At 40.0% G+C, this 23,405-nt stretch overlaps 1 protein-coding gene across 1 annotated transcript in view; it reads right to left on the bottom strand.

Annotated features, from left to right (window-relative positions):
* The window catches only part of CCDC192 (coiled-coil domain containing 192), a 227,003-nt gene that overhangs the window by 42,451 nt on the left and 161,147 nt on the right, over nucleotides 1-23,405 (bottom strand). Inside the window, exon 6 of the mRNA XM_002815851.6 lies at nucleotides 22,203-22,335. Within this exon, the coding sequence (XP_002815897.3) occupies nucleotides 22,203-22,335 (133 nt within the window). The remainder of the gene's footprint in view (nucleotides 1-22,202; nucleotides 22,336-23,405) is intronic.

Here is a 23,405-nt window from a genome sequence, read left to right as displayed (position 1 = left end):
GGTTACTTAGAACACCATACTTTTGTCCTAAGTTCAGAATTACTATGGATTTACCCTTGAACCCTCTCAGTCACAGTAACCTCTGTCTTTCTCCATCCCTCTCTCACCCAACCCTTCACTGTAGGACACTGCTGAGCATGAAGGGTACCATGCAGGGATGGGAACCAGCTCCCTGGAAGGCTGTTTTGTCCACATCTCGGCATTTCATGGAGTCAAAAAACCTTCTTGCATGCTCTTTTGTGTTCATGCTCAGCTCCTTCTCTTGTATTCCACCTCTCCCTTCCTCCTCCCTCCTCCTCACACCTGCAAAACAGGACCACTGCTAAAAGTAGGGCATGATTTCAGTTTTTCTTTTTCCTTTTAAAAAATTACTACACCTACAAACAAGCTTTCTATTATATAGGAAACTCTGAATCAAGGAACTAAACCAGCTCCTCTCCTCTATTAACAGACGTTTGGGCTGGGCTCGGTGGCTCCCGCTTGTAATCCCAGCACTTTCGGAGGCTGAGGTGGGTGGATCACTTGAGGCCAGGAGTTCAAGACCAGCCTGGCCAACATGGGAAACTCCCTGTCTACTAAAAATACAGAAATTAGCCATGTGTGTCGGTGGGTGCCTATAATCCCAGCTACTCGAGGGGCTGAGGCAGGAGAATCACTTGAACCCAGGAGGTGGAGGTTGCTGTGAATGGAGATTGCATCATTGCACTCAAGCCTGGGCAACAAGAGCAAAACTCCGTCTCAAAAAAAAAAAAAAAAAAAAAAAATTGGACCACATTAAGGTCTCTTTCAGGCCCTATTAAATATACTCTAGCAAGTGTTTAAGCTAAGCAGTTCTTAAGTTCCTATGTTAATCATAAAGCCAAAGTGAGCACTTTCACAATGATTACTGTTATACTGCCCAGTATGTTAAGCTTCTCATTTGATACCCGGGAGAGTCTTAATTACTGAATAGAATCAGGTCAATTAATTACTTCTGCAGCATAACTTATAGTCTAATATTATAAAGGTTAGTTTTGAAGTAAACTACATGAGAAGTTGAAACATTCTTAAATATTTTCACATTCTCAAATGATTTTTTTCAAAAGTGCTTTCATAAAGTAGAACACCTATTGTAATGCAAAATTTTAAAAGAAAAAAATGAGAATCTTCTCTAAAGGCTAATTCCTAAGAGGAAAAATGAAAAAAAAAAAACAACCCAAAATACTATGTATGCACTTTTTCTAAAATTGCATTATTCCATATATACACAAGATTCTTTTCCATTGAATAATATTAAAAATCCTCCTCTAAAAGTGGCCTGGTTAGATAAGCCTACTTTTACATCAAGAATTGCTCTGTCATAAGAACTTACAACCCGAGAGCCTTAACTTTCACCTTCAAAAATATCCTACTGTGAATCCAACTCAATGCTCCAATGAACTTACTTTTCCCTTTATCTGGTGCTACTTTTGCAGTGTTTCCATATGAATTAATTGTGAACAGACGTCATATCCCTTTTTGGCATATCCCTCTTTCCTATAAGAGACGGATTTTTTGTTGTTGATTTTTATTTTTGGGGGGCTGAATATAGAAATTTTCACTTTAAAATTGCCTTAGGTAAAATAAAGTGATTCTGATATAATGTAGGATATAATATCTAGTTCGTTAGATGGAATCAAATAACAGTCATATATGAGGAAACTACTGTGTAGCTATTTATTTTGCTTGTCTGGTTATACTAAAAGTCTATTTAAAAGGCATAGAAGATGATAAAACCTTTTTTTTAAAAAAAAAAAAAAAGAGAGATTTTTTAAAAGAAAAGCTGACCTGCAGTTTTAAGCTAAAGCTATAAAAACTTTTGGTACATTTGCTCCATAAAGGAAATGTTTTTTAATTCAAAGAAAGCATTATTTAGAAGGAAGAGCAAAGTCAGTAGAGTCTGTAGGAGATACTCTATACTAGTAACCTAGTCACCATTATAAAAACATTCTGATTGAGCAATTATATTTATGGAATTGGTCCTTTGTACTATACCAGTCATTATATCTTCTTTGGGTTTTTCTTTAATAAACCGCAAAACAGGAAACCCAGAAAATGAAAAGAATCAGCTGGGCATGGTGGATCACGCCTGTAATCCCAACACTTCAGGAGGCCGAGGCGGGTGGATCATCTGAGGTCAGGAGTTCGAGACCAGCCTGACCAACATGGAGAAACCACGTCTCTACTAAAAATCCAAAAAAAACCCCAATTAGCGAGGTATGGTGGTGCACACCTGTAGCCCCAGCTGCTCAGGAGGCTGAGGCAGGAGAATCGCTTGAACCCGGGGGGTGGAGGTTGTGGTGAGCCGAGTTCGCACCATTGCACTCCAGCCTGGGCAACAAGAGTGAAACTCCATCTCAAAAAAAAAAAAAAAAAATGAAAAAAATGAAAAGAATCAGGAGCTACAAGTGGGAAATTTTCATTCTTTGAATGGAGGGGAACCGAATACCATGATCTCCTAGCCTGAACCTGGGAGGCAGAGCTTGCAGTGAGCCAAGATCATGCCACTGCACTCCAGCCTAGGTGACAGAGCAAGACTCCGTCTCAAAAAAAAAAAAAAAAAAAAATTAGACAGGACTAAAGTACCTGAGTAATCAGGTTGCCCATGAGTCATTAAGTCTATCCTTTAAGTAGTAGGGCCTGTATATCCATGTCATATACACCTGCAATGGAGATAGGTAATTAGAACAAATAAACATTGCAGCTTTGTCTCACTCTTTTACAAACCGCAAAGGCTTAAGCAATTTTCCTTTATCTTTTTGCTATAATTCATTCAATCTTTAAAGGTTTGGATTTTTTTTTCCCAAAGTTTTAATTTGGCATGAAATTTTTTTTTCTTTAATTTCAACTTTTATTTTCGATACAGGAGGTCTGTCTTAAATGTTAGATAAATTAATGTGTTATTGCTGAATTTTTAAAAATAGGCCATTGTATAACTTACAAAACCTGGTTTGGTATACATATATGCAACATTGACACCCCATCCCCACACATGCTTAAGTATGAAAGATTCAGTTCAGAAAGGTTCGTTGGGCTGTATTTATAAATGTTTATCAGATTTCTGCCCCTTATGTTAAACTATCCTTTGTCATGTTGATGTTCTGGAAAAGTTAGTAAGTTCCAGTTGGCGTTTTATACGATGCTGGCTCATTTGATATTTCCAGATTATCAAAGGCCTACGTGTTTATAGAAGAGTGTAATAACTCCTCCCCTTCCCCTCTTTTTGGAAGAGGTCTACTGACTGGGGATCTCTAAAGGCGTAGTGAGAACACACTTGGATTGCAGTGGGTGTCCTTGTTCTGTTACTAATCCCAGGACTATGGGCAATAAGACCTAGCATTTGTTGATTCTCTATGTGTCAGAAGCTTTATATGTGCATTGCTCCCAATCTCACAACCACCTTGCAAAGTAGCTATTTTGATTCTCATATTAAAGTTGAGGAAATTGAGGCTCAGAAATAGTAAAGGACTTGTCTGAGTGACTGAGCTGGGATCTGGTCCTAATTCTGTATAGTTCCAAATCCATATTCTGTTCATTACTTCCTGGTGCCAGCCAGTGTAGCTGGGTGGAGAGAGGGTTGTCTGGACCCCAGTTTTCTCATCTGTAAAACACGGGATTGGACAAGATGATCGCTAAGGTCTGCTTGACTTCTAACACCCGATACTGATATTTTAGGGCTTTCTGCTATGGAGACTATGACTCATTCTTAGGCGAAACCCCCTTTGGATGTTTTCAGATATCTCCGATCCTGGCTGAGATTTTCAAACAGGATGTTGACAGATATACTTAATATTAATCTTGTCTCCTGTGGTATTTGGATTACTGCCAATTCTGTGTCACTCGAGACAATGGAGAGCATTATTTTCTCTGTTCTTTTATTTTCATACAAACCTACTCTATACTGTTTCTCTTCCTAACCCTGAGCTATGTGTTTCTATTTAACCAGCTCTTGCATTAAAAATAAAATAAAATCTTTATTTGCACATTTGGCCAACTATAACACAAATTTCTGAGTACTTTATTTAAATTCATAATTATTCAATTTCTTTCTAGAACAATGCCACATCTTCATAAAACTAGTCAACAATGAGAAAATGATGTCAGAGGACTGCACTGCCAGTTGCCAAGTAAACTATTAGAGCTCACAAAGATAAAATTTAAAATTTCTTCCACATCACCTACATACCTGAAATGTACATACACACTTCTGATTATAATGGAAACACATTTTGAGTTCACATAGATTTTTTAAAGGCACTTTGAATCCATGCTACAGTTGAACTAATGTCAGCATCTGAGATACTAAACCAATTTCTCTATAAATTTAGAAATAACTACATCTGTATTTTTCTGTTCTGCTAGTTCCATCCAGGAGTTAATCTTTCTCATGTAATCAGAATTACATGGTAACAAAACAACAAACAACAGCACCTTAATTGTCTCAGGATTGTCTACCTTTTCTTTTGAAATCATGTGTTTCCATGATGTTTAGTCTCTAATTTTAGGGCTTTGTCCACTGCTCCAAGTATATGATAGCATCAGATAATTTACAATTTGATTATGACATAAGCATGTAACAATCTTTAAATGATAATTATTGTAACCAACATTCTTTATGGCCTCTTGGCTTTTTTTAGACTTAGTAATTTGCACATCTTTCATTTTCATTCCTGTTAATAGTACTCTGATAAAAACCCAAAGTTTTCTGCCTGTATTTATGCAAGGCAGCAGTACTGGGTACTGTGGGAGGATACAAATGTGCTGAAGACGTAATATATACCCTCGAAGAGTTTGTGGTCCAATGGGAAGAAATGGACAAAAATTGTTAGGTAAGCTAAAAGATAGTAAATGCCATAAATAAGAGCACTGTTAGTTGAATAGCATCATCTAGATGGAGTAGAAAGAACCAGAATGTGGTGGATTAAACAGCAAATGAGAGGGAGGTAAAGAAGTGAAGACAGTGCGTGGAGATAATCTTTTCAATACGTTGACCTTATTCTAAGGTGAGAGTGGGACAAAGAGACTGAGAAATGAGGCATCAAAGGAAGTTTTTACAGAGATGTGAAATACCAACGTGTTCCTATGCAGATAGTAATGAGCTAGTAAAGAGGAGTATATGATGCATGCATGAGATGAGGCAAATACGTACATCACTGGAAAGATGAGAATGATGAGTCTGGAGCACCAGGTGGAGCGACAGACCTTGAATGGGAGGAGGGACCTTTTTCCACTCTAACAAAAAGCAATCAGGAGAACACAAGTGAAGAAGCAAGAATTTAGATTTGGTAGTGGAAAGATAAAAGATAAGAATCCCTCACGGATGGCTTGTGTGCTCTCAATGAGTCATAAGTAAGGTCATTTTTGGCTGGGCACAGTGGTGCACACCTGTAATCCTAGCAGTTTGGGAGGCCAAGGCAGGCAGATCACCTGAGGTCAGGAGTTCAAGACCAGCCCGGCCAACATGGCAAAACCCTGTCTCTACTAAAAAATACAAAATTTAGCCAGGAGTGGTGGCAGGCACCTGTAATCCCAGCTACTCTGGAGGCTGAGACAAGGAGAACTGCTTGAACCCGGGATGCTGAGGTTGCAGTGAGCCGAGATCGCGCCACTACACTCCAGCCTGGGCGACAGAGCAAGACTCTGTCTCAAAACAAACAAACAAGTAAGGCCATTTTCCTGGGTGTACATATAGGGGATGAAGAGAGAAGTTTGAAGAGAAGTGTGAGGGTACAGAATAGTGAGAAAGCAATCTATGGGGAAAAAATCATGGCTGCTTTGCTGAGCAAAATTATATGTTCATCTGAGATCTATAACCATGCAAACAAAGTGAAATCAACCAGGTAGCAGTGGAGAACAGAGATAGATAACTTCCACCAGATGTTTTGTTGGGCAAATGATGGAGACAGGGAATATGAGTATAAGAAAGAAAGTTTTAAGAAATAAATCTAGAAATAAATGTTGAGGCCAGTTCATAGAGGGCCCTGAATGTCAGGCTAAAATATATAAATTTTATTTCACAGGCAATGGGAATCCGTGAAAGAATTTTTGACTATGAAAATGATGTTCCCAAAGCTGTCTTCCTACATAATTAACCTGTTTTAAGTGTAAAGCACTGAGTTGGTTAAAGAAAAGAAATTATGAGACTATCTGCGAAGGACTAGAGATTAGATAACAAAGCTCTAGACGGCTAGATGAAGGTAAGCAACAGTGGACTTGAGCCAGACCAATGAAGGTTAAATTCCTAAGCCTTTTTTTTTTTTTAATACAGGGTCTCTCACTGTCATTCTGTTGCCCAGGCTGGAGTGTAGTGGCATCTCAAAACACCAATCTTAGGTTTTACAATAGTGATGCTTATCTACAGGAGCAACTGGGAAAGTCACAAAATCACATCTCACTGTAGCCTCGACCACCCAGGCTCAAGTGATTCTCCCATTTCAGCCTCCTGAGTAGCTGAAACTACAAGCATGCACCACCACACCCAGCTATTTTTTTTTTTAATTTTTGTAGAAATGGGGTCTCACTATCCTGCCTAGTCTGGTCTCAAATTCTTGAGCTCTAGCCATCCTCCAGCTTGGCCTCCCACAGTGCTGGGATTACAAGTGTGAGCCACCATACATGGACAAGAGATCTTCCTATCTGTGAGATCCAGATCAATTTGGTGGGAATGTCAGACCACATAGGAGACAATGCTAAGGACTAGACCAGAATTGGGCAGGGTATTACCTAAAACAGCTGGAAGCAAACGTCCATCAAGGGACATATTGATTAGTTAAGGACTGCAGTAAGAACCAGAAAAGTTACCTTGAATATTGGATCCAAAAAAAAAAAATTATAAAACTGTTGACCAGTGGCATGGCCAGAGGAGGTCAGGAAGAGTTCAGAAAGAGGTGTGCAGAATGGACAGGTTCAAAGTGGCTGAAGGGATAGGCATGTCAATACAGGGGCCAGGTGCTGGCCCAGTGTGCCAACTGGGGTAGGGAGGCCAACCAATTTAAAGAGTAGAATAGAGGTTGGGCATGGTGGCTCATGCCTGTAATCCTAGCACTTTGGGAGGCTGAGGTGGGTGGATCACCTGAGGTCAGGAGTTCAAGACCAGCCTGGCCAACATGGTAAAACCTCGCTCTGCTAAAAATACAAAAATTAGCTTGGTGTGGTGGTGGATACCTGTAATCCCAGCTACTTGGGAGGCTGAGGCAGGAGAATCACTTGAACCCAAGAGGCAGAAGCTGCAGTGGGCCGAGAGCATGCCACTGCACTCCAGCCTGGGCGACAAGAGTGAAACTCTGTCTCAAAAAAAAAAAAAAAAAAAGAGTAGAATAGAAAGGACTTTGGAATTAATGTTCAGTTCAGTTTTACAGGATTGGCCAACTTAGTGACAAAGCTCTGATTTGAACACTGAGCTCTAGATTACAAGCCCTCTAAATACATGTGCCATCTATATATGAGTTGAGCTAGTGAAATGAAAAGTCATAACATAACACAGTTAGAGATAAGTCAAAATCAGTCTAATAATGTGGTCACCTGATGAGTTCTTTCTGCCCACCGCACAAAGCCAATTCACTGAGACTGTGGTATTTCAGTAAAGAAAGAGTTTAATTAGTGCTAGGCTAGCCACACAGAAGAGTTATTACTCAAATCAGCCTTCCCAGGAACTCAGAGGCTAGGGTTTTTATGGATAATTTGGTAGGCAGTGGGGCTAGAGAATAGATGCTGCTGATTGGTTGGGGGTAAAATCAAAGGGGTATGGAAAGTGGTCCTTGTGTGCTGAGTCTGCCTCTAGGTGGGGGTCACAGGACCAGTTGAGTCATGAATCATGCATCCAGGTGGGGTTAGTTGGTTGCCAGAATGCAAAAACCTGTAAAACATCTCAAAAGGCCAATCATAGGTTTTATAATAGTGATGTTATCTACAGGGGCAACTGGGATAGTCACAAGTCTTGTGACTTCTAGTCACATGACTCCTGAGCGGCAAGAGATTATAGAAAGGCAGGTCCCTCACATAATCCTAATCTTGTGGTCTTTCATTAGTCTTACAAAGATGGTTTCAGTCCAGGAATGAGGAAGGGATCAGTTCTAGGGAGGGGCTATTATCATCCTTGCTTTCAAGTTAAACCAGAAGTGTCCAATCTTTTGGCTTCCTTGGGCCACACTGGAAGAATTGTCTTGGGCCACACATAAAATACACTAACACTAGCAATAGCTGATTAGCCAAAAAAAAAAAAAAAAAAGAAAAAGAAAAGAAAAAGAAAATTGCAAAAAAGTATCATAGTTTTAAGAAAGTTTATGAACTTGTATTGGGCCACATTCAAAACCATCCTGGGCTGCTGCATGCAGCCTGCAGGCCATGATTAGCTTGGCCTACATCCAGGAATGAGCAAGAATGCCAGCCTATGAGGCTAAAAGCAAGATGGAGTCAACCACACTAGATTTCTCTGGCTGTCATAATCTTTGGAAAAGCGGTTTCAATCTTCCAAACCAATCTCAGGATTTGATAATATTCTTAAACCTGGGAGCCGGCAGCTGTCTAGGGATCCCATGAATATCACTGGCAATCTGAAAATACAATCTATTCCCTGGTAAATCTGCCACTCAGGTCCCTTTACATGTTTTCACTTCATAAGCAAATTCTCTTTGTCACTTCACAATTAATAAACATATTAAACAATAGTACACAAAGACACATTCCATTAAGGTTTATTCAATATCCATCTATCCAACATCTTATGACTATCAAGCATCAGGTACTGAGATAGGCCATGAATACAAAGAGAAATAAGACATCATCTTTGTTTCTCTTCAAGAAACCTACAGTACATTGATAAAAAATGAAAAGCAAAGCAAAAAGATATCTATAATAGATATTCTGATTGTCATATGCACAAGGTTTATGGGTGTATAACTCATGAGAAGGCCAGGAAAAGGGTGGGAGGTGGTAGTGGTGATGGAGACAGTCACAAAAGACTTCCTTTAAGAAAGATCTGAAGACAAAGCAGATGGGGTGGGAGTAAGGGTTAGGACAATCTAGAAAGAGGAAATAATGTGACGCCTGCAGGTATGGAGCAGAGTGATGACTTGAGGGAGAATTCCCTGTAGTTCCATAATGGCTGGAGCTACTACTATCACATTTCTTTTTTTTTTTTTTCTTTGAGACAGAGTTTCACTCTTGTTACTCAGGCTGGAGTGCAACGGCGCGATCTCAGCTCACCGCAACCTCCACTTGCCTCAGCCTCCCAAGTAGCTGGGATTACAGGCACGTACCACCATGCCTGGCTAATTTTGTATTTTTAGTAGAGATGGGGTTTCACCATGTTGGTCAGGCTGGTCTCGAGCTCCTGGCCTCAGGTGATCTGCCCACATCGGTCTCCCAAAGTGCGGGGATTACAGGGGTGATCCACTGCCACTGGCCTTACATTTCAGTTAGGTTTGGATTTTGCTTATTTCATGTGGATTTTAATTCTTTAGTATATTGATTTATTTTGTTTTCCCCTTCCTTGATTCGAAGTTCAATCAAGATTTTTTTCACTCTTGCTTAATTTTCATAAGCACTTAATTTTAAAAGAGTGTTTACTATAATGGATGCATGTAATAAATCCAGGAATAATATAAATAAAATTTAACCAAGACAGAAATAGACATATGGGCCCGGCGTGGTGGGTCACACCTGTAATCGCAGCATTTTGGGAGGCCAAGGGGCAGATCATTTGAGGTCAGGAGTTGGAGACCAGCCTGGCCAACATGGTGAAACCCTGTCTCTACTAAAAATTCAAAAATTAGCAGGGTGTGGTGGTGAGCTCCTGTAAGCCCAGCTACTGGGGAGGCTGAGGCAGGAGAATTGCTTGAACCTGGGAGGCAGAGTTTGCAGTGAGCTGAGATGGTGCCATTGCACTCCAGCCTGGGGAACAGTGCAAGACTCTGTCTCAAAAAAAAAAAAAAAAAAAAAAAGAAAGAAAGAAAAGAAAAGGAAAGAAAAAGAAATATGCATGATAAATCAGTCATTTAAAAGGGATAAGAGTATTTACTTATTTATTGCCTTAGATTAACCAAAAGGAAAGCTGATATAATTGAGGTAACAGAAGACTTGTAGATCTATCAGTTTTCTTCAGGAATGTTTTCAAAGGATGAAAGCTTTTTTATATAATAGAAATAAAAGCATTCAGCAGCATGTGCTCATGAAAAAGGGAAAAAGAAAACTTCAAACCAGTTTCCATTCCCATGAGCATTTATTCTGATGTGAATTCTTACCATCTTGATACTGCTTTATTGATGAATAAATTAAGGTAATTTATTTTGTTTGCCATTATTTCCACATATGTATCTTTGTTTAGAATCCACAGCTTCTGCTAAATAAATTACCTCCCTTTGGCTTCAGATCAAAAACAACCTCAAAAGAAGGTCATCTTTTCTGAAATTCAATTATTGACTCTCTCTTGGGACTTACAAGGAAAAGTTATGGCTATGAAAAAGAAAAGATTAGCCCCTTGTATCTGGAAATTTTGTTTATAGCATCAAGATAGATGGATTATATAAGGTCTGGTTTAAATACTGTCTTCTGCTACAATTAATAAAACTAAGCACTGATTCTCACATTCAGAGTAGTCAGCTGTGTATTTCCCTCAATTTCTTTGACAATCTCTTAGATTTGTGGAGCTAAGTACATTCTATTAAAAGTTAGTATGTTCAGTTCTAACTTTTGCTTCTATGACTACGTGACACTTAGTGGTTAACATCCATAAATAAGAACAGTTCAATAAACGTGACATTTCCATTTTCTCATGCAATCCTATTTGAATTAGAAGTATAGTGATACTAGATCTAGTATTCAGGAGCATGGTCCTGATTTCAAATATCTTTGAGTATGAATGTAAATTTATACATCAGAATTTATGTCAAGAGATGTCCTCACTTTTTCTTTTTGAGCCAGAGTCTCACTTTGTTGTCAAGGCTGGAGTGCAGTGGCGCGATCTCGGCTCACTGCAACCACTGTCTCCCAGGTTCAAGTGATTCTCCTGCCTCAGCCTCCCGAGTAGCTGGGACTACATGCACCAACCACCATGCCTGGCTAATTTTTGTATTTTTGGTAGAGGCGGGGTTTCACCATGTTGGCCAGGCTGGTCTCGAATTCCTGACATCAAGTGATCTATGCACCTTGGCCTCCCAATGTGCTGGGATTACAGGTGGGAGCCACTGCACCCAGCTGTCCTGACTTTTAGATCTAACAATATGATCACAATACATATATAAGGTATTAAAAATTGAAAATTAATAATATGTATTTTAAAGGAGTTCTCATGTTGGAAGCTTGCTAATCTTTAAAAAATAGTAAATAAGGCAGGGTGCAGTGGCTCGCACCTGTAATCCCAGCACTTTGGGAGGCCGAGGCGGGTGGATCACGAGGTCAAGAGATCAAGACCATCCTGGCCAACATGGTGAAGGCCTGTCTCTACTAAATATACAAAAAATTAGCCGGCATGGTGGCGGGCGCCTGTAGTCCCAGCTACTTGGGAGGCTGAGGCAGGAGAATGGCATGAACCCAGGAGGTGGAGCTTGCAGTGAGCTGAGATCGTGCCACTGCACTCCAGCCTGGATGACAGAGCAAAACTCCGTCTCAAAAAAAAAAAAAAAAAGTAAATAAAAATTATGAATTAATTAATGTTATACATAATTTAAAATGAAAATGAATAATGTCTGGTTGTGGCAAAACCTTACAACAATGAAATAAAAGCATATTGAAAATTAACTACATTTTGTCAGAAATTTTCCAGAGGTTTTGGCACTCATCCAAAGTTACAAAAACCTATTTACTCTGAAGAGCCATCAAAATTGTTCTGGTCAGCTGAGACAAAGGGACTGGAAGGCATTGTTTTTCAAATAGGTTGATGTATTGTGAGTCAACTTAGAGGATGACACATTTCCCTGAAGTCAGAATCCCATTATAGACAGCCTAGTGTGATAAAGAATTTTGCCATCCTATTGCCTTATACATTTGGGGATTTTTTTTTTTTTTTGAGACAGACTCTCTCTCTGTCACCCAGGCTGGAGTGCAGTGGCGCAATCTCGGCTCACTGCCACCTCCGTCTCCCGGATTCAAGTGATCCTCATGCCTCAGCCTCCAGAGTAGCTGGGATTACAGGCATGCACCACCACACCCAGTTAAATTTTGTATTTTTTGGTAGAGATAAGGTTTCCCCCTATTGGCCAGGCTGGTCTCAAACTCCCTACCTCAAGTGATCAGCCTGCCTCCCAAAGTGCTGGGATTATAGGTGTAAGCCACCATACCCAGCCTTTTTAAGAGTTAAGGTAATATAGATTATAACGTAGAGATTCTATAGAGCTAAGTTTTATCCCCTTGATCTGTCTTGTAAGTACTTGTTCTGCCTTTGAGGACTGGTAACAATTCTTGCTTTCTTTCATTCCTGAAGCATACATGTATTTATCTTGCCATCTCTCTTTGCATCCTTTCATTTCCTTGGCCTCAGCAAACTACCTTTTTGAGTTACAATCAATCAATTTACAGTTGACCCTTGAACAACACAGGGGTTAAGGTTGCTGACCTCCTGCACAGTTAAAAATTCACATATAACTTTTGACACCCCAAAACTGAACTGAACTACTAACAGCCTGCTGTTGACTAGAAGCTTTACTGATAACATAAACAGCTGTTTAACACAAATTTTATGTGTTATATGTACATATACTGTATTCTTATAACACAGTAATCTAGAGAAAAGAAAATGTTATTCAGAAAATTACAAGGAAGAGAAAACATATTTAGTATCCATTAAGTAGAAAAATGGATCCAAGATCTTCATCCTCAGCATCTGAGGAGGACGAGGAAGAGGAGGGGTGGTCTTGCCATCTCAGGAGTGGCAGAGGCAGAAGGAAGTCTGGGTATAAGTGGACCAGCACAATTCAAACCTATGCTGTTCAAGGGTCAACTGTATAATAATACAAGTTCAGTCTGTGACTGAGGGCTCCTCCTTCCTTTGTTTGCCAAGTTCTATTCAAAGTTCTCTAGAATAGGAATGGGGCTCCTTCCTTATTTACCAGGAAAGCCAGGGAAAAAAGTAGCCCGTGGAACATGTCTTGACCATCTTTATGGAGCAGATGCTCTATCGGTGTGCCCAGATTCAGATGATAGCTTGGCATGGCAGGACTTCCAGGTCTTAGTGGAAAATTGCGGAGTCGGGGACATTTATAGCCACAGTTTCTGGGATTAAGAAAAGCATGTGCAGAAGAGCAGTAACATTTTCAGTCTTGCCAGACCTGTTTCTTATGCTTGCCTGAGTTAATAATACACTTTTTCTGGGATCCAACTGCATACGAGGCAACTAAGGAACAATGAATGCTGTTCCTCTTATATTTCTTCTTTTTAATCATATGTTCTTTGGCAAATATCAAATTATGGCTTTATTTAATTGAGGAATTTAGAGGCATAGTAGGGTAATCTGGTCCAAGCCAGTGTATCTTTAGAATACCATAGTAAATTACCATATGCACATAGATTACCATAATGCACAGAGGTACATGTCTAATATACATATTAGATACATATAACATTATCCCACTGGCCAGAAATAAATCCTGTGCCTTCAAACAGAAGTCTCCTGCTTGTCCAGCAGGATTTGGTTTTGTGCATCCTTTCTAAATTTGATTTGATAAGCTCAAGCTCCCTAGAAGTATCTACTCTTTCCTCCAAATGTATTCATATGACTAATGTAGCTAATCTCTATCCTTAACCTCCTATCCGGAAACACTGAGTTACTAAATAAAATAGTAGTGAGGTTTCTGGGGAGCTACCGGAGAGAACACCATTCACTTTTTCTACTTTGTCAACAAGTGGTTGATACCAGGGACAGCTGCTCCACTATTGACAGCTGGCTGCCAATTGTTTGCAACCCCAAAGTCTCCAATTCAGCTTATGTTGACAAATTGATGTCCATCTGCTGATGTTTGACAAAGGAGTGCCCAAGACTGTTCTGCAAATATCCTGGAAGGAAGTATCTTCCTCCCCAGCTCCAGTCTGAGCTATTTAGCAGCATTCCCAAGCAGTACATGTCCTTCAGGTAATCAGAGCAGTCTCTGTAGCTAAGAATGAAACCTTTGAAATTGATCAAGCTCCAACTCCCTCGTGCTTTGTCTGACATTTAGCTGGTGCTTGCCCTTCATCCAACCTCTCTGGATACAGAGGCAAGAAGACTTTTCTTTTTAAACAAACCAACAAAAAGTACCATTCCTAAGGAATGGACAGAAGGAAGGGAACACCATTTCCTGATAATGGTATAATTCCAAAATTAGTCTTATAAACAAAGGAGGGAGGGGACTTTGACATCATTGAATTCCCACAGCTGGTGTAGTTAGAAAACACTGGACCCCAACCAAAAATTTCAGGGTAGATCTTTTTGCCCTTTGTTAATTACAAAATAAATAGATTTCCAGACCTCTCGCAAAGGAAGGACCTAAATAAGTAGTGTAAAAATGATAGGGAGAAAAAGGAAGAGAAATTTTGTACTTTCCTGACAAGATAAAACAGTGGATGGTTCTCTTCTCCAAGTTTATAAGGTTTAACTAAAACAGGTTAGAGGGCACAGTGAGAGGTGTATTTTGTCTTCTATCCAGAAAGCTTCCCCATCTTCTTTTATCTGATAACACTCCCTAGCCCTTTACCTCTGGCACATGACTCAGGTGTGGTCCAGGATAATATCCCATTGCCTTGGCTGCAGTAATTGATCTAAGGAGTAAGAAAGTGATATGAGCAGGGAAATCAAATTCCTTCTCTGAGATTTCTTTGTAGACTGTGAGAAGGAAGCTCTGTTACCTGAAGTTGGGTATGAATTAATGTTCCTTGATTGCAAGTACTATAAGCCAGTGCTAACTACCTAAGGAAAAAAAAGAATTTATGTTAATGATATAAGATAACTTTCTGTATTTTTTTTTTGAAAGGCAGTCTCTTCCCTCTTCCTTTTTTTTTTTTTTTTTTTTGAGACGGAGTCTTGCTCTGTCGCCCAGGCTGGAGTGCAGTGGCGCGATCTTGGCTCGCTGCAAGCTCCACCTTCCAGGTTCACGCCATTCTCCTGCCTCAGCCTCCTGAGTAGCTGGGACTACAGGTGCCCGCCACCACGCCTGGCTAATTTTTTTGTATTTTTAGTAGAGACACGGTTTCACTGTGTTAGCTAGGATGGTCTCAATCTCTTGACCTTGTGATCCGCCTGCCTCGGACTCTTCTTTCAGTAACAGAAATCATGCCTCTGTTACTGAAAGAAGGGGGAAGTGGTTCTGAGTAGAAACAACAAATGTTCACTATAGACTGTTAAGCCTGGACAGCCAAGGGACCCTTTCCCTTTCTGTGCCTGCAGTAGTCCACGTGGGGTCAATAGGCAAGGAGGGGCCATGGGAGCAGTCTAGAAAGCCTGCCGTTCAGCCTCCTTACCAGCCTGAGTGGCTCATACATCCCTTTCCTGCTTCAACTGGTTTCATTTTGGTTTCTGTCACTTGCAACCAACAAAGTCCTGATCAATGCTTAGTTTTTAACTTGAGTGCTATTTAAGCCTATAGGTCTCTAAAATGACATCTTGAAAATCACAATCACACTAAATTTGTACATATTGAATTAGGCCACAGCCTCCAGCTGGAAGAAGTAACATTTCCTGGGATCTTCTGTGTAATAAATCTCTAAGCTCTGCAGGGACTCCTGAAACAGATGCTTATCCTTGCGGGAACTTCTGAAATCAGGAAGAAGATTTTGGTTTAGGGATATAGTGGCTCTATTTCAGGAAAATACTTTCAGTGGACAAAGGAAGAGATAACTAACAAGCAATCTCTGAATGAGACCTATAGATTTTTTAACATTTAACTTTTTAGTTAAATATAAGCTATTTCTTTAGGCAAATATCAAAACTCCTTAGGAATTTATCATATTTAAAAAGTACACCTTTAACTGATCACTCCTATGCTTTCTTATTTTTTCCTGCTGTTAATTGCTGGTGTGTGTTGGTCTAAATGTAAAATATCCCATCTTGGTGTAGCTTCTGTATCTGAAAATTCAGTGGTAGTGCCGTAAAAGTAAATTCCTTCCTGCAAATGGTGGGATAATGATTCCTTGGAGGAGACATCTCTGCCTTTTGTTTTCATAAGTTCTCATCATTTTCTGTCAGGGCAATAGCACCGTTGGACATAATAGAGAGTAGGGAGCAGAGAGTGCAAAAACACTGTTTGTGCTTTTGACTACATATCAACCTGAGCTCCATAAAGTCTGATGATGGTGAGCAGTGGTTTTTGACGAAGTCCCAGCATGTGAAACAGTGAAATTCCAAGACCAGACTAGTTACTTTCTTAGAAAACCCTAGGTAGACTGGTAAAACAAATATCTGTTTTCAGTGGTGAAAGAAGGTTACCTGTAGAACTCTTGGTCAAATAATTGGTTGCTAGTCTGGGGAATAACAGCTTTGAAAGAGCTAGGCTGGCAGAAATTAGAAGAGGAAAAGGTGACATTGTTCAACAGACCTACACACAAGTGGACAACTATTCAAGCCTAGTCTTATTCCAATAAATATTAACATGACCTCTGTCTAAATGCTTGGAATGCTGCCAACTCAAGATTTTATTTAGGCCCAAAGCACGTTCTTTAAAATACACTTCCACTTGACAGGGTTGTTAGTCAGTGTTAGTGAGGATTGCTTTAATCACTGTTTTTTTATTTTCTAATGGAGATAAAGTTCACATAACAAAATTCACCACATTAACCATTTTAAAGTGTACAGTTCAGTGGCTTTACTATATTAAAAATACCGTGCAACTATTGCTATATCTAATTCCAGAACATTTTTATAACCTCCAAATCCCCCTTTTCCTAACACCTAGTTGCCATAGGAACTTTGATCCTGAGGAAGTTTGCAGGTGGAGAGGTAAAAAGAATATTGCAAGAGAGAGAAGGTTTGAGCTGAGTGCCTAGGGGTGGGCATCATGATAAAAGATACACTTTAAAATATTAACGAGAATTGGCTCTGGGGTGTTGGCAAAGAAATGTATTTCCGGACTTTCTCAAGAATGTAGGACAGCAATAGTCTGATACTTATAATAAATGGGATAAGTTGTCTAGTGTTTAAAAAGTTATGTGTCACTGAAAAATCACTAAAATGTCAATCCTATTACAGGCTTCCCCTCAAAAGTGTAGCTGGCTCGATTCAGACGTTGAGTCTTGGATAAGTCTACCCTGGGATGTACCAGCATTACCTGGGGAGTACCTCCTTAATGGGAGTGGAACAAAGAGATAACTTTAGAGTTGCCAGGACATTCATTGGGATAATGGGGACATGCATGTGTAGGCTAGACACCTTATTTGGTAGCTGTGTGTATTCAGAGAGGAAAAAAAAAAAAGAAAAAAAAAAGTTCAGAAGGATGCATTCCCTTAAGTATGCTAGCTTGAAATCTATAAACCAAGTTCCTGATATTCTGGTCAAAGGCAGGCATTTTCATCAGATCGAGTAAATACTCATGCAGGAACAACAGGACACAGTCAATAAGGTCTTTTGCAAAGTAACTGTCCTTTTAAGCCAAAGGAAACAAGGATGGTTGTTGGTTTTTGTGTGTGTGTGATAGATGGAATTTCTCTCTGTCATCCAGACTGGAGTGCAATAGTGTGGTCTCGGCTCATTGCAAACTCCGCCTCCCAGGTTCAAGCAATTCTCCTGCCTCAGCCTCCCGAGTAGCTGGGATTACAGGCGCCCACCACCACACCCAGTTAATTTTTGTATTTTTAGTGGAGATGGGGTTTCACCATGTTGGCCGGGCTGGTCTTGAACTCCTGACCTCAGATGATCTGCCCGCCTCGGCCTCCCAAAGTGCTGGGATTACAGGTGTGAGCCACCACGACCGGCCACAAGGATTGTTTTAAAATTTAACCTTAGGTTCCTGCATACTGAAGTATACCAAAAGGTGGACTCAAGCTTTGAAGGGATACAATAGGTGTTTAACTGAGTTCTGCTAAATAGATCTGTAAGCATTTCAGGTGTGGAAATGATGGAAGGAATCCGCCTTGGGTTGTGATTATTTGAACAAAGTAAAATCAACAAACACACTCAGGCTGTAAGTAAGTTTCCTGCTGTGCCAGTTTTGTAATAAAGGGGCTTTTCTTTTCAGCTGAACTTTCCATCGACTTAAATCGTTTATTTCCTTGGAGGTAATTTAAGCACCCTGCGAATGAAATAATTTACTGTGTTTATGTTTTTAAAAAGAAAGAAGTTTGGTAGCACACTGTATCATTAATTTGAATATGAATATGCCTAAAAATATTCCTAATATTCTGGAACATCCCTCTGATCCCTCTGATCAGAAGACCTGAATGGCAGACCTGAACGACCTATAGACTGCTTAGAAAATGAACCAAACAGGGAAAAATCACACAGAGGTGAAAAAGAGCTCTAATTGATTTGGAAACATTTCATTAATCTGCTTGTTAGAACTGTAAGCATCAGTTTGTAACTATAACAGAGAAATAGCTGAATATTAATCTAGGTAACAAATGTCACTTAGAATCAACACTTTTTTTCCCTTCTTGCCATATAATTGTTACAACAAAGCAAGCCTTCTGAGTAGGTGACCATGTATCACTTACTGAAGGCTAGAAGGGGACTCCTTTCCAAAGTGGTTCACTCTGTATTTATTATGGGGTCTGAAATATTTATTATGGAGTCTGAAATTATACCACTGGAGATTTATTTCTTAGATCATGAAGGTCTTTTGTTCATTGATCATGAAGGTCTTTTGTTCATTGAGAAGAATCGACTTTTAAAGTACAAATACCCATGGTATGGGTTGCTCATTAAGTATTACACTATATGTATGTATCTATATTTTATTTTATTTTTTGAGATCGAGTCTCACTCTGTCACCCAGGCTGGAGTGCAGTGGTGCAATCTCGGCTCACTGCAACCTCTGCCTCCCAGGTTCAAGTGATTCTCCTGCCTCAGCCTCTGTAATCCTGTAGCTGGGATTACAGGTGCCCACCACCATATCCATCTAATTTTTGTATTTTTAGTAGAGATGGGGTTTCCCCACGTTAGCCAGGCTGGTCTCGAACTCCTGACCTCAGGCGATCCATCCACCTTGGCCTCCCAAAGTGCTGGGATTACAGGTGTGAGCCACCGTGCCCAGCCTATATTATATTTTAACTTGACCACTAGCTGAAGGTGTATTGGACATGTTTTGTTTTTTTTTAAATTTATTTTCATTTTATTGTTTGAGACAGAGTCTTGCTCTTTCACCAAGACTGGAGTGCAGTGGCACGATCTCAGCTCACTGCAACCTCTGCCTCCCAGGTTCTAGCAATTCTCATGCCTCAGCCTCCCAAGTAGCTGGGATTACAGGGATGCTTCACCACGCCTGGCTAGGAGATATTGGTTTTGCCTATCACTCCTTTCCAGTAGTGAGATATTCCTTTAAGAAAGTGGATTTCTCCTAATCCAGCTCTGTGCTTTTGGTGGGAGCTGCCAGCTGAAGCATTCTCCTTCCCCACGTTTACTCCCTCTACCCTGCCACCCAGTGGTGGGGACATGACCACAGTTTGTCCAACCTTATTTCCTCAGCCCTGGCCACAAAGATTGGTTCATATCCACAGATGGGTACCCAGCCTAAGCTAGGACTGAGTTCTTTCTTGCACTTTCCAACTAGAGCTAGTGGAAAAATGCTTTCTTTCTTCCCTGGAGATTATATGATAAGGAGGGCAGCCCATAGCTGCTTGTGGCCATATTTCCATTCTCTTCTGAAATCTAGCCTGAGAGAATCAAGTCTCAATGCAGAGAGAAGCAGAGAAGAGTGACACAGAGTTTCCTGATGGTACTTTAGATTGGAATCCATCTGACTGTAAGGCTAGTGCAATGCTCTCTCTTGGTTTGTTTACATGTGCCGGTAAATCACCCTTTCTCCTTAAGCTGTTAAGACTGGAGCATCTTTCATTTGCAAACAGAGGTCTGAGAACACAAAACAAACATTTTACGAGATAATCAAGGGAGCAGTGGTGTTCTAGGTCCAGAAATATGTGTGTGTGGGGGTGGGCCAGCCCTAATTGTCCTGTGATTAAATAGGGGTCATTGTGTGTTAAAGTTACTGGACATCTTTTCAGACTTTATTCTGAAGTGAATTCAGAGGCCAAGGTGACCAAGGTTTCTGAGAATGCCGGTTAATATTATTCTGGGACCCCAATGGCCTTGACCATCTCCCGGACTATTGAACGTGGGTGAGGCTGCAAGGGGCCTGTGAAAGAGCAAGAATGTGCAAATATTTGATTTAGGATCTTAGTGCTACATGTCAGTTGACTGACTTAGTGTCCCCACTAAATAAGAGAAGCAACATGTAGCTCCAAAAGAAAATCACTGTTTTGATCCATAATGGATCTTACAATGACTGGCTTTATTTAAATTTTAAATTTGCATCTGTTCATAAATACCAATGTTTTTCTCTACAGGTAGTTTAAAAAAAAAACACACACAAAAATAAAGAGAATAACGGGCAAAAAAAGGGTAAGATTTAATGTTTTCTTCCCTCTCCCAAGCCATTAGAGTCCTAGTCCCTCAGTATTATTTAAATTTTGCCCTATCAAAATATCCAAGAGACAAAATTGTCATTAGACAGTAAATAATGTTGAAAAAAATGAAACTAATAAGAATTAGAGACTTTGCGATTATATATATATATATAATTTTTTTTGCACCGGGTTTAAAATGCAATTGAAAAGTTGAAAGCTTCTCTTAAGCGAGCTGGGGAACTTTCTCCAATGTGCTCTACAATCATTGTCAGTTTCTTCTAATGAAACCAGTGGAAAATCTGGCTAATGCCTCAGAATAAGGACTTTTAAATGGATAATATTCTCTAATGGATTTTATTCTTTTAGGTTTCATGGTGGTAAAAGCAAATTTACAAACTGCCTTTATGTTGTTTTATTGAAAGAAAAAACTGTGTTTCAAGTTCACAATGTTACATGGCATTTGAATCCTGGGAAAGCACTATACAAAATTGAAAATGAAAATCAAATTCATATGAAAAGCTTTACCATATAGTCAGGGTGCTGGGAGTGTCCCCCTTTCTGAAACCACCACATCACCTGCTTCCTCCTCCTCCATTTGATTCCGCATTGCTCCTCTTTTTCCACAATTACTTATGAGTAATAAAGAAAGCCAGAGTAAGAACAATGGCATGTTCCTGGCTTTGCAAGAGTGGCACACATCAAAGGAAGACATTTTTTCCCAGGGAACCACAGCATTGCAAGAGATTCACCAGGCAGGAATGAAGTTTGATTCTGTGACATAGCAGAGGGAATGCCCTGAGTCTCCCAAAGCTGGGAAAGGCACACTAGGGTACGGTCAGCGGCTGCTCTAGAGGCTGACTCTCCAAGTATTGCTTGTGTAGTGGCAAGGTAATGAACATCTCTAAGCCTCTGATTATTCTTAGGGAATTCTTAAATGCACTTACCTTAGAGGTTATTCTTAGAATTAAATAGACATGGAATGCTTAGCAAAATACCTGGCCCATAGTACTGTATTAAATGTTAACTAGTATTCTTGCTAAAATAACAGTCTGAGATTTGGGGTTTTTTTGTTTGTTGTTTGCTTGTTTGTTGCATAATGGTGTGTTTATAATTTATTAGCTGGAGAAGTCTTTTTTTAAAAAGTCAGAACCAATGTGGCTATTAACAATTTTCTGAACTACCCAGATTTCATCTCCAGCCAGCCTTCTCTGCTTGTTTCTGGTTCATTTGCCTATTGGTTAAAAAAAAAAAAAAAAAAAAAAAGATTCTCTTCTCTTCCCTGTGCCCTAGTCTGTCAGCCTGTGCTTTCAGACAGCTCTGTCTCACTCCAGAGCTCAGTCCCTGCAGGCGCCGGCCTTCCTTCTTACGCCCTGCCCTCCCCCTACTACCACCCAGCTTGTCCAGTGACACTTCTCAGATCTATTTCAGTCTAGTTCTTCAGCCTCACAGACTTTCCCTTAATGAGCAAACCGCTTATTCATTCCCTGCCCCTCTCAAGGTGAAAGTGAATCCAGCCCGGAGTTAGTAGTTCATGTGCTGTCTCTATTGGTGCCACACAGAGGTCAGACCAGGCCTGTGGCCTCGTTTTTTTTGCTTCGTTGCCAATACAACTACATACATCACCCAGATGATGGGCCAGTGTGGATCTGTCACGTGGTGATACTGACCTCTAGGGGCTGGCTTTCCTTCATATAGAGTCTTTATCTTCTCATTGAGTTCCAGAACTGTGATGGCAGCCTCTTGCTTAGCTGTTGCCAAATCAGTTTGTAGCTTTTTCACTTTCTTTTCATGCTTTAGTTTCTTTAAAAAAAAAAATAAATAAATAAGAGTTACCATCACTAGGGACAGACGCATCAAAGAAATAAAAGGAATGAATGACGTCTGAACAAACACTGCCTTTGAAGCCTGCTTAGATGAAACACTCCCTGTTTATCTAGATTTAGTCCTGTTTGAGGTTTGTGAAACAGTGTATGTGCTCCTGTCAGAGTGTTTGAACCCTCAACAAAAAAAGCCTACTCTCTACATCATAGTATCTTTTACACTCTTGAAGAGTTTTTATCTGGGTCAGAACCCTGTAGCTTATAATAGAGGCAATTAGAAGAACTCTACTGCCAGTTGGCATTTGCCACCGAGGTACAAATGCCTACTAGTATCAGATTTTTTTTCCCTTCTGTAAGTAGACTCATGTGAAATAGAGCCTTGATTCTAAGTCATTTCCTCCTCAACACTATAATGGTTTGCTTTCAAATACACTCTAAAGTGTCTGATGCGACCACCAAATGCTGGTGTTTTCTGATATTTAGTATGGGATCCATACGGGGAAAGTGTCAAGGGTAAGAAAGCGTTAAGCATAAGAATGGTTTTTAAGTAGTAGTGAACAGGAATGACTTGCTCTAAAATAATTTGACTTATGAGATCTAAATCTTTGGGAGAAATGCATTAGGAACTTGTTACATAACCAAAGGATTCACCTCAAGACTTCATGACTCGAAAGTTCCTTTTAGGGTTTCAGAGTAGATTTGATTCATTAAAATTGGATTTATCTGCAACTTTGGAGAAGCTGTCTGTTGTGAAAGGTGTTGCATTTGCACTTTCGTGTTGCTTTTGTATAGCTACCTTTCCATTGAAGAGCTCACCTTGCCAAGTCTTTGTGGGCTGGTAATTAGGAAGCCGGGAAAATAATCTACTAACATTTCTTATCAGACATAAATCTTGAGATAGGGAAGGGATGGTTTCTGCTCACTAGGTAAGATCATGTTCTTCCCTGGCCTCTGAAGGCACTATACTCAGGCAGTAGGGAACCACTCTCCTCTTTGAGAGTAACACCAGTAAAATCAATTTATCAAAAATGGTCTTAAACAGAAACAGGC

This window comes from Pongo abelii, chromosome 4 (genome assembly GCF_028885655.2).
Source record: "Pongo abelii isolate AG06213 chromosome 4, NHGRI_mPonAbe1-v2.0_pri, whole genome shotgun sequence".
Taxonomy (NCBI): Eukaryota; Metazoa; Chordata; class Mammalia; order Primates; family Hominidae; genus Pongo; species Pongo abelii.
This window is presented reverse-complemented; position numbering and strand designations above follow the sequence as displayed.